Raw genomic sequence first — 12,105 nt, 5'->3', positions numbered from 1 at the left:
TAGATATCGCCATGAAAAGAAAGACGAGGGTCTCAATCCACAAATTTCTCTCCCTGTTGGCCGGCCTCATAGTAGGGGAGACCGGCCACAGGTTGGTCGCCCTGAAAAATATGATGGTGCATGAGGTTGAGGAGGCAAAGAGGACACAATCGTGTCACATCATCTACGTATGTTTTCATCTCCATTCATCTGTCAAGTAAAGCTCTGTCATATATTGTAATGTAATGTAATATAATATAATGTGCAATGTCTGTTTTACTCATTGTGTCCTCAAACAGGTCAAAGACCATAAAACTCGTGCAACCTTTGGCGATGCCCCGGTGACCGTCAGCGACAAGGTCTACGCGACAATCACCAATTGGTTGGAGGCGAGGAAGGGGCTGGAGGGCTGGGGAGGCCCCCATGTCTTCTCCAGTATGAGTGGGGGGATTGCCCCAGCTCTACTGGAGTTCCACAGAAAAATGTGGGCTGAATTGGGCATGCCGAACCCTGCGCCAACCTTCAGCGGGTTGAGGGACTCCATCGCCACACATGTGAGTCACATTATTTGTGTATGCATGTGCCTGTATTAATTTATGCATTCATGCATGTATGTATAAGTATGTGTAAACATGTTCTCTTGTTAGGCCGTCAAGACGTCCGACACGCTCGAAGGCCGTAAGATTGCTGGACAAATGTGCCACGACCTCACAACCAACCAAAAGTTTTATCAAAAAGTCCCAAACCCTGATGAGATCACTGAAATCAGAGAGCTAATGCTCTCGAAGATGGTAGGGGAGTTGAAAATTGATGAGAACGAGGAGGCAGCAATGGACGAGGAGCAGGATAAGGAGGAGGAGGAGGAGGACGACGACGACGAGGACCTGAGGGATGAGGAGGAGGAAGATGAGGGAGATTCGGACTGGGGGATGAAGGAAGACAAAAAGCAGGATGGAGGAAAAGAAAAAGCGAGTAGGAAAAGACAACGGAAGAGTAAGCGAGTCGTCGACTCCTCTGATGAAGAGCTTGGGTCACCAAAGCGGAAAAACTGGGGGAGGATCCGTCCTCTGAGGAAGAGGAAGAGGAGTTTGCGAGAGAGATAGAGGTGTTGGAGGAAACTCCGAAAAAGAAGCTGTGATATAACGAGAGGCTACACGGCTCTCAGCGGTACAGTTCAAACAGTGCAAGGACACAAGTTTCAAATTAAAGTTTTTTTAATGATGTTCAAAGGGGGTTAACAGAAAATGTCTTTTAAGTTCAAAAGTCAAAACAAGGATTTTTCTTCTCAAGGCTCAAAATAAACAATGTCTCTGTTTCCTTAGAAAGGTGAAATCAAAAGTTCCTCTTTTCAATAAATCTTCTTCTCAAACAAAACGATTCTTCTTTTCAGTCTTTATCACAGTTCTCACCGACTCAGTGTTTTCTCCACAGGGTAGCCGCCACGGAGGTAAGTAGCCCAGGTAAGTATTTCATTAAGAGTTTCCTTTTTAGCAGTTCTTCCACAGAAGTCCATCCTGCTCAGAAAAGAGAGCACAACCTTCTCTCTTGCTCTTCCAACTCCTTCTCCCATTGTCTGTGAGTCGAGAGTGTTTTCACAGAACATGCAGTTAATCAGGTCCTTCTCAGCTTCAGCTGAGTGCTGCAATCAGTGACTGCAGCTGTGCTGCAACATACAGTTGAGGTGCAATCTCACATGCCACCACCAGATGGAGCCAGGACCAGCGGTGGTTGGAGCCACCGCATTGGGATGTAGCGTCCCTCTAGGATGCGGCCTCTCGTGATATCACAAAGCCCAGGAAGTCTCTCTTCACCGTAAGTCTGACGTCCTATTTCTTATTTAGTAGAAAAGTCGCACTCTCAGGTGGGATTCTTGTGTTTTACTCATATTTTTGTCTTCTTTTATCAGTCACCAAAATTCCTGGAAGACGGCGCGGGCAAAGACATGGCCAGGGCTGCGCTGCTTAAACAACATAAGGTACATATTATTTCCTATACTGAGTTTTTGGAATTTTCCCATCCAGTTAGTTAGGCGAAAAACATTGATGAGAGACACAGACAAACAAGGATATACAGACTTCAAACTTTAACATGTCTGATTTTTTATTTTCAAAAGAAAAACATTGCAGAAGCCAAACGCAAACTGGCAAGAATGTCCGTGCCTTTAGAACGCCTCACCCCAAGGCGCGTGAGGAAGTGGACAGGTAAGTAACTGGGCCCAATCTTTTTACTTTATGTGTGGACTGTGCAGTTGAAATAAGGAACTGAATTATTTCAGTGCGCTTTATATCTCTGTAGGCCTGAAAACGCCCGAGAAGGAAGCTGCAGCCAGCGCACCCCCCTCGTCTGCAAGCAAATACACACCGTCAAATCCATATCGCAGATGCGGCCCCGTCCCTTAACCATTTCCCCTTCAAAGATTCAAATGTTCTTGTTTTTAATGTTTTTTGTTTGAATTATTGAGATACGTTTTTTTTGTTTCAAGATAAAAAAAAAATTAAGGATCTTTTATCTGTAACTGTTTTAAATAAAGTATGGTTTTAATGACATAAGTTTTAAAAGAAGCGTCCTTTAATGTTCAAAGTATGTTCAAGTATAGTTCAAGTAATGTTTTATCTCTCTGAAGTAGTTTTGACCTAGGGTAAGTATGGTTTTAATGACCAAATGTTTTAAAGTGTCCTCTGTTTTTAGTATCGTAAGTATGTCACGGTTCAGACAGACGACCAGAGGACCACAATTGCGTCACACAGAAAGTTTATTGAAAACTTGAGGGGGAAGGGAAGTTGGGAGAGTGAGGGTTCTGCTGGTTCCCAGAGTTACCGGGATTCCAGGGTTCGTCCAACGTGCTGTGTGTGCGTCCCCCCCCAGTGGCAGAGATTAGTCCAAAGGAGCCGGTGGTAGGTGGTCCGGAAGTCCTGGGGGGGGAACACAAACACAACAGCACGGTGAAACAGGGCAGAAGTACAGTTCAGGGAGAATCCAAAATCGTTGTGCAGAGACAGAAGGCTGGTCAGAATTACCGGGGTAGAAGAGTAGTCAAGAGTCGTGCAGGCAGAAGGCAGGTCGGGTTTTCCGGGGCAGAAGAGTAGTCAGGATAAAGGCAGGTTCAGGGTCAAGATACAGGAGTCAGAGAGAAGACAGCAAACTGGTTCCGGGTGTGGAATTTCAGACGATCTGACAAAGTTGAGCTGTGAGAAGAGGCTTTAAATACTGGGAGAGGTTAGTGGGTAATGCAGCGCAGCTGGCAGAGTAATCAGAGCAGAGTGGTGCAAGGAGAGGTTGGTGAGTGGATAATGTAGCGCAGCTGGCCAGGTAATTAGAGCAGAGCAGGGAAGAGACAGGTGGAACTAGTTTGGGTGAGTAGAGAGAGCGGTGAGCAGAGTGGCAGGTAATGGGAACCAATTAAGGTGGTGAACTGGTGGAGTGAGAGGGCTCATGACAGAACCCCCCACCCAAGGGACGGCCCCAGAAGTCCCAAGATCATCACGTCGGGCGGGAGGAGGGGAGCCGGCGGAGGGTTAGAACTCCTCGGAACGGTCAGAGCGAGCGCCCTCATCCTCCGAGGAAGCCGGAGGTCCGAGGTTGGGGGCAGGGCCCAAGACAGGGTCAGGATCAGGCACAGGACAGGTGGCCGAGCGGGCAGGACGAGCAGGGGCCCTTCTGAGATGGCCCCCACGGGTCACAGGCTGCGGGACAGGGTCAGGGTCAGGCACAGGACGGGAGGCCGGGCGGTCAGGAATCCCTCTGGGGCGCCCCCTCCGGATTGCAGGCTGATCAGGATGACGCTGGTGGAAGCTGGTGATGAGGGTCCGATCCACAATCCGACCAGCCGGCACCCATGTCCTCTCCTCTGGTCCATAGCCCTCCCAGTCGACGAGGTAATGGAGGCCCCTACCTCTGCGTCTGGACCGAAGCAGGCGGCGGACGGTGTATACTGGACCACCATCGACAAGGCGTGGAGGAGGAGGAGGGGGTGCAGCAGGAACCAGCGGACTCTCATGAAGGGGTTTAATCTTTGACACATGGAAAGTCGGGTGCACCCTCATGGAATTGGGCAGTCGGAGCCGGACAGCAGTTGGGCTGATCACCCTCTGGATGGGGAATGGACCAAGGAACCTGGGCGCCAGCTTTCGTGATTCCACTTTGAGTGGGATGTCCTTGGATGACAACCACACCCTTTGGCCCACATGGTAGGCGGGCGCAGGGATTCTCCGACGGTTGGCCCCGGTAGTGTAGCTGGTAACGGATTTGAGGAGGGTGGCTCGGGCTTGTGACCAGGTGCGACGACATCGACGGGCAAAAGCAAGTGCAGATGGGCAGGTAACCTCCCCTTCCTGGCTGGCAAATAGAGGAGGCTGGTATCCATAGACACATTGAAAGGGGGACATACCGATGGCAGAGCTGGTCAGAGAATTGTGTGCGTACTCCACCCATGTCAATTGCTGTGACCAGGAGTGAGGGTTGCGGGACGACATGCATCGCAGTGCCTTCTCAAGCTCCTGATTTGTCCGCTCTGACTGCCCATTGGATTGGGGATGAAATCCAGAAGTTAGACTGACTGTGGCTCCCAGCAGGTGGCAGAACTCCTTCCAAAAGGCAGAGGAGAATTGTGGGCCACGGTCAGAAACTACATCCTTGGGCAGACCGTGGATGCGGAAGACGTGTTCCAGGGCCACCTGGGCAGTCTCCTTGGCGGTTGGGAGCTTGGGGAGAGGAATGAAGTGTGCCATTTTGCTGAATCTGTCGACTATGGTGAGAATGACAGTCATACCGCTGGAAGGGGGCAGGCCTGTAACAAAGTCAAGGGACATGTGAGACCAGGGACGTGTGGGCACAGGCAGGGGCTGCAGCAATCCGGCTGGTGGCTGGCAGGACGACTTGTTTTGGCTGCAGATGGGACAGGCTTGGACGAATTCCCGTACATCCTTTTTCAGAGAGGGCCACCAGAATCTCTGGTCAAGCAGGTCGTAGGTGCGGTTGGAGCCAGGGTGACAGGCTAGGCGGGAGTCGTGTCCCCATTGAATGACCTGGGACCTGAGATTTTCGGGAACAAAGAGGCGGTCAACTGGACAAGTGCTGGGACCTGGCTGGTTACGAAGAGCTTTCAGCACCCGTTCTTCGACATCCCAGGTCAGAGCTGCTACAATGCAGGGACTGGGCAGAATCGGTGCAGGATCCCTGGAGGGAGTGTCACCTTTCTGGAATTGGCGGGAGAGGGCATCTGGCTTGGTGTTGCGTGATCCAGGCCGGTATGACAGAGTGAAGTTAAACCGCGTGAAGAAGAGGGCCCAGCGGGACTGCCTGGAGTTCAACCGTTTGGCCGTGCGGATGTACTCCAAGTTTTTATGATCAGTCCAAACGAGGAATGGGACGGTGGACCCCTCCAGCCAGTGACGCCACTCCTCCAGGGCAAGCTTAACAGCTAGCAGCTCTCGGTTCCCTATGTCATAATTGCACTCAGCGGGGGACAACCGACGTGAGAAAAATGCACAGGGATGGAGCTTTTTATCCTCTGCAGCCCACTGGGAAATCACAGCACCAACTCCCACATCAGAGGCATCCACCTCCACAATGAATTGCCGGTCCACATCAGGCATCTGGAGAATGGGAGCGGAGGTGAACCTTGCCTTGAGGATACTGAAGGCCTTGTCGGCTGCTGGGGTCCAGGTGAAGGGTTGCTTGGTGCTGGTTAGAGCAGTCAGAGGGGCGGCAACAGTACTGTAGTTCCTGACAAACTTTCTATAAAAGTTAGCAAACCCCAAGAACTGCTGCAGCTTCTTTCTGTTCTCCGGAACTGGCCATGAACTGACTGCAGACACCTTGGCTGGATCCATTTGGATACTTCCCTCTGCCACAATGTACCCCAGGAAGGCCACAGTCTTGACGTGAAACTCACATTTTTCCGCCTTGACATAAAGGGAATTCTCCAGGAGACGGTGAAGGACTTGCTGGACATGGCGGGTGTGGTCAGACAGGCTTCTGGAGAATATTAAAATGTCATCGAGGTAAATGAAGACAAATTGGTTTAACATATCCCGCAGCACGTCGTTCACAAGAGCCTGGAACACACCAGGAGCATTTGTGAGGCCAAAGGGCATAACCAGATACTCGTAGTGGCCTGTTGGTGTATTGAATGCGGTCTTCCATTCATCCCCCTCCCGGATCCGCACTAGGTGGTATGCGTTTCTGAGATCCAATTTGGTAAAGACTGTAGCTCCCTGGAGCAACTCAAAGGCAGAGGTGAGCAAAGGCAGAGGGTAACGGTTCTTCACCGTGATGTCGTTGAGGCCCCTGTAATCGATGCAGGGGCGAAGGGATCCGTCTTTCTTCCCTACAAAGAAGAAGCCGGCACCAGCAGGAGATGAAGATGGACGGATTAACCCTGCGGACAGAGAGTCATTGATGTAGTCCTCCTAGGACTGTCTCTCAGGAGCAGACAATGAATAGAGGCGGCCCTTGGGAGGAGCTGTTCCAGGGAGGAGGTCGATGGCACAGTCGTATGGCCGGTGAGGGGGCAGGCATGTGGCTCTTGCTTTGTTGAACACTTCTCTGAGACTGTGGTAGCATTCCGGGACATTGGCAAGGTCTGGAGCAGAGTTGGTGGGTACTGGCCGTTTGGGTAAGCCGGCAGCAAGCAGGCAGGTTCGATGGCAGTCCTCTCCCCACGCCCTGATCACCCCGGTCACCCAGTCGAGCTGAGGGTTGTGCCGGCGGAGCCATGGGTAACCCAGGATGAGGGGCTGGCCCGGGGAATGGAGCAGGTGAAACTGGATGGTTTCTTGATGGTTTCCGGACAGATTCATTGAGACAGGGGCCGTGACGTGAGTGACCGATCCGAGTAAGTGTCCATCCAGCGCCCGGGCAGGAATAGGAGGGGTCAAACGGTGGCTCTCTAGTCCCAGTTGGCGTGCCAGCTTGATGTCTATTATGTTGGCTTCGGCACCAGAATCCACCAGAGCAGCCAGGGTGTGAGTTGAGTCAGAGAGACAGAGGTGAACTTGCAGCAGGGGTTTGCGGTCGGAGGACTGGACGGTCATTGAGCTCAACCGGACTCCCCCTAGGTCCGGTGAGCTTCGGCTTTTAAAGGACAGGTGGCAACACGATGTGAATCACCGCCACAGTAGAGACAGAGGTTTGAGTTGAAGCGGCGCTGGCGTTCGGCTGGAGTGAGAGAGGCTCGCCCAATTTCCATGGGCTCACACTGGTCAAGCTGGCTTGGTTGGGTAGCAGTAGGTGGCAGGGGCCCAGTCGAATTTCTCCGAATGCCAGTGGTTGGTGGATTTTGGCGCCCCCTCTCACGACGGCGGGTCTGTATCCTTCTGTCGATCCGGACAGCCAGTGCGATGGCTTCATCAAGGGTGGAAGGCAGTTCATGGGAGACCAACTCATCCTTGATGTAGTCGGCCGAGCTGTTGAAGAACGCGTCCACCAGCGATGGTGTGTTCCAAGAACTTCTTCTTGCCAGGGTTCGGAAGTCGATGGAATGGTCTGCAACTGTTCGTCTGCCTTGCCGAATACTGAAAAGCTCACGGGATGCCTCTGCGGTTGGAGAATCCAAGTCAAACACTTTCAGCATCTCCTCAGCAAACAGGTCGAAGGTTGCACATGCAGGGGTCTGGCGTTCAAATTCTGCTGTTCCCCAGAGTCGAGCTCGGCCCGTCAGGTGTGTGATGGCATAACCGACTTTAGCCCCTTCCGTGGCAAAGGTCCTTGGCTGCAAGGAAAACTGAAGTCGGCAGCTAATCAGGAATGGCCGGACCTGGGATGAATCGCCGTTGAACCGCTCTGGGTTTCCAATCTTGGGTTCTGGGGCAAGCGCCGCGGCTGCAGTGGCTGGGGCAGAGGACTCGGCTGCTGGGCTGGTGGGCAGACTGGCTGGAGCTGGACTGGTGGGCAGACTGGCTGGAGCTGGGCTGGCGGGCAGAACGGCTGGGGCAAGGCCGGCAGGTAGAGCGGCTGGGGTAAGGTTGGTGAGGAGCTGGATGATTAAGCCGAGTTGTTGTTGCTGGTGCTGGACCTGTTGCTGTTGCTGCTGGAACTGCTGCTGTTGCTGCTGGAACTGCTGATGTTGTTGGTGGCCGACCTGTAGCAGGGAGGCAATGTCGCCGCTCATGCGGGTTACCTCTCTCTCAGCATCTTCCAGACGTTGCATGGCGGTGGGTTGCTCAGGCTCATCGGTTTCCATGTTGGGGGAAGTGTGCGCTGGGTCCATAGTGGTCAGATCGTACTGTCACGGTTCAGACAGACGACCAGAGGACCACAATTGCGTCACACAGAAAGTTTATTGAAAACTTGAGGGGGAAGGGAAGTTGGGAGAGTGAGGGTTCTGCTGGTTCCCAGAGTTACCGGGATTCCAGGGTTCGTCCAACGTGCTGTGTGTGCGTCCCCCCCCAGTGGCAGAGATTAGTCCAAAGGAGCCGGTGGTAGGTGGTCCGGAAGTCCTGGGGGGGGAACACAAACACCACAGCACGGTGAAACAGGGCAGAAGTACAGTTCAGGGAGAATCCAAAATCGTTTTGCAGAGACAGAAGGCTGGTCAGAATTACCGGGGTAGAAGAGTAGTCAAGAGTCGTGCAGGCAGAAGGCAGGTCGGGTTTTCCGGGGCAGAAGAGTAGTCAGGATAAAGGCAGGTTCAGGGTCAAGATACAGGAGTCAGAGAGAAGACAGCAAACTGGTTCCGGGTGTGGAATTGCAGACGATCTGACAAAGTTGAGCTGTGAGAAGAGGCTTTAAATACTGGGAGAGGTTAGTGGGTAATGCAGCGCAGCTGGCAGAGTAATCAGAGCAGAGTGGTGCAAGGAGAGGTTGGTGAGTGGATAATGTAGCGCAGCTGGCCAGGTAATTAGAGCAGAGCAGGGAAGAGACAGGTGGAACTAGTTTGGGTGAGTAGAGAGAGCGGTGAGCAGAGTGGCAGGTAATGGGAACCAATTAAGGTGGTGAACTGGTGGAGTGAGAGGGCTCATGACAAAGTATGGTTTCAACAGTGGTTCAAAGTATCTCATGTTTTATCTGTGTAAAAGTTGTTGCTGTCAATCATGAAAATCTTGAAAAAAAAAACTCTTTTAAAAAAAAGATTTTTTGGTGCTGTTTTTGCACAACTCTTGTGGTGTAACAGTAACACAGCCACTCTCTGGGTGGAAATTCCAGGTGCAACTCCTGGCAAGGGTGTAATCTGATTCAGCCCAAAAAATCTGACTAAATTAACCAAACACCAAGATCAAATCTCTATTTTCAGCATCAACCATAAAATGTGAATAAAATGTGAGTGCCGAAACTGTCTGAAGTGTCGGCGAAGCCTTACGATGTTCATTTCTGTGTTTGAATGCAGGTGGCCCAGACTGCATTTTCCGGAAATTAAGTCTGTTTGCCTATCCATCCAGACTGCATTTTCCGGAATTTTTTTTTTTTTTTCAAGATTTTCATGATTCACAGCAACAACTTTTACACAGAGATACTTTGAACCACTGTTGAAACCATACTTACGACACTAAAAACAGAGGACACTTTAAAACATTTGGTCATTAAAACCTGATGTATGGCGCCGCACCGGTGGCAGCCTGTTGCAGCAGCTCCGTGTGTGTTTGTGTAATAGTGTTTTTTTGCGTGCTCCGTTCGTGTTTCTATGTGGATTACTCTTTGGACTAACTCCTCTACTAACCGTTTCCCCCCGGCGACACTATGAACGCCGAGACTGGTTCTCACCTTACTTTTCTGGCTTTTACTTGCCTGGCTTGCTGACTCGACAAGCAGCGGGCATGGGATTGTTTACACTCGGGAACAGCTGTTAGCCCTACGCAGTGCTGGGATGCTAACCGGCCACAAGCCTGATGTTCCCCCTGGACTTAACCCTATTCAGACTGGGCTTTTTTGGCATTCCTGGGCCTGGGGGGGGCTCTTTTGACCCCCCCCTCATAACTCATGAACGGAATACGGTATGACCACCAAACTTTGGGGAGATGATCTACATATGGACATCTATGACTGACATAATTTTTGTGTCATTATCTGGTATTATGACGTCATTATGACATCATATGATTATAATGCCTAAAATATCGCCGTAATGTATTTTCCATTAAATTTAGGTAATGCACTTAAATTTTAATGATTATATGCTTCAGACCACTTTAATGCTCACAAAGTTGTCTGATGCTAATGGAAATAACAAAAAAATATGAAAAAGGAACAATAATGAGACTTAGATTAGTGATTTTTGGTCAGACATACCTGTCAGAAAACCGTTGCCATAGCAACGGAAAAAATGATAAACATAATCTTTTGGTACTAAACTGTAGCCAACTAAATGTTAGGAAAAGTCACCAAGTTTCGTAGTCATAGCTTAAGTCGTTAAGGAATTATACGACATCAAAGTTGGTGCGGGCACTTTTAGCCCCCCCCCAGTCTGGATAGGGTTAAAAGAAGGAGAAGGGGTTACCGATCGGGGGTAATGTGCCGGAGTAAGAAGAAAAGATTTAAGCCTACCGTCCCTGCCATCATCACCGGGAACCTCTCGAACAAGATGGATGAGCTTGCGGCGCTAACAAGGCACCAGACGGAATACCGGCAATGTAGCATGATGCTGTTTACAGAGACATGGCTGACGGAGCTAACACCGGATTCTAATGCTACTCTGGACGGGTTTCAGCTGATCAGGGCGGACAGAACAAGGGACAGTGGTAAGCGGAAGGGTGGGGGACTGGCTGTGTTTGTAAATGAGAGATGGTGTAACCCGGGGCACATTACCATCAAAGAAAAACTGTGTAGTGTGGACATAGAGCTATTAGCCATTGGCACTAGACCATACTATTTACCTAGGGAACTCTCGCACGTCATCGCGATAGCTGTGTACATCCCCCCGTCTGCGAATGCCGGTTTGGCTCGGGACGCTCTTCACTCAACTGTGAGCAGACTACAAATACAACACCCCCAAGCCCTCTTCCTGATTACGGGTGATTTTAACCATGCCCCCCCAACCACCACTCTGTCAACATTTAGTCAATATGTTACCTGCCATACGAGAGGGAACAAAACATTAGACCTGTTTTATGCCAATATTAAGGAGGCATACACATCCTCCCCCCTCCCCCCCCTAGGAAGATCTGACCATGACCTGGTGCATCTCATCCCTGTGTATAAGCCCCTGGTGCAGAAGCAAACAGTAACTTACCACACAAGGAAGGTCTGGTCTGAAGAGGCAATGGAGGCTCTTAGAGATTGTTTTGACACCACAGTATGGGATGTGTTCTGTGATGACCATGGGGAGGACATTGACAGTCTCACCAGCTGTGTTACTGACTATATACATTTTTGTGTTGATTCCACCATACCCACTAAGAGAGTAAGACTATTTTCCAATAATAAACCATGGATAACTCCTGACATTAAGGCCCTTCTCAGGGACAAGAGGAGGGCTTTTAAGTCAGGGAATAGGGAGCAGATGAAGACGGTGCAGAGAGAACTGAAACAGAAAATTAGAGAGGGGAAAAACAGCTATAGGAGGAAGATGGAGGAACAACTGCAGCAGTGTGACGCCAGGGGGGTCTGGAAGAGCCTGAAAACCATCTCAGGGCATAACAACTCCAGGCCTGAGCTGACCAGAGACCAGGAGTGGGTGAACAACCTAAATAGGTTCTTTAATAGATTCGATCAACCAGCCACCCCTCCCCCAGCTAACTCAGCCCAGCCAGCCCAGCCAGCCCTGCCACAGCCACAACTCCCTCCACCTGTAACACCTGCTGCCACCTCCAGCACCTCCTGTGGTGCCATGTCATCCAGCCCCCGCCCTTCAGGTGGCCCCCTGTTCTCTCCACATCCCAGGTGGAGAAGGAACTGGCTAAGCTTGGAACCAGGAAGGCGACAGGTCCTGACGGCATCAGCTCCAGGCTCCTCAAGTCCTGCGCCAAACAGCTGAGTGGAATTGTGGAGCGTCTGTTTAATATGAGCCTGAGGCAACAGAGAGTGCCACAGTTATGGAAAACATCGTGTGTGGTACCAGTGCCAAAAACATCTCGGCCCACTGATCTTAACCACTACCGGCCAGTGGCCCTGACAGCCCACCTGGCAAAGACTCTGAAGCGGCTGGTCCTCTACCACCTGCGCCCCCTGGTGAGCTCATCAGCGGACCCACTG

At 51.0% G+C, this 12,105-nt stretch overlaps 1 protein-coding gene across 1 annotated transcript; it reads left to right on the top strand.

The window, feature by feature from the left end:
* The first annotated feature begins 439 nt into the window (after positions 1-439).
* On the top strand, positions 440-1,666 carry LOC134442708 (uncharacterized). Its single transcript, XM_063192751.1, has 2 exons — positions 440-533; positions 627-1,666. Exons 1-2 carry the CDS (start codon positions 462-464, stop codon positions 1,080-1,082), a joined length of 528 nt encoding a protein of 175 aa, XP_063048821.1. The 5' UTR covers positions 440-461; the 3' UTR covers positions 1,083-1,666.
* Positions 1,667-12,105: the final 10,439 nt, after the last annotated feature.

Source organism: Engraulis encrasicolus, unplaced genomic scaffold (genome assembly GCF_034702125.1).
Source record: "Engraulis encrasicolus isolate BLACKSEA-1 unplaced genomic scaffold, IST_EnEncr_1.0 scaffold_220_np1212, whole genome shotgun sequence".
Lineage (NCBI taxonomy): Eukaryota > Metazoa > Chordata > Actinopteri > Clupeiformes > Engraulidae > Engraulis > Engraulis encrasicolus.
The sequence above is the reverse complement of the archived record's forward strand: the minus strand, read 5'-3'. Positions and strand labels throughout refer to the sequence as shown.

What these genes read in the sequence shown, in the direction of transcription:
- LOC134442708 (XM_063192751.1), top strand. Translation starts at nt 462, where the DNA reads ATGTGGGCTGAATTGGGCATGCCGAACCCTGCGCCAACCTTCAGCGGG. An exon ending in GGGACTCCATCGCCACACAT is followed by an intron (nt 534 to 626) that starts GTGAGTCACATT and finishes TTCTCTTGTTAG; the next exon opens with GCCGTCAAGACGTCCGACAC.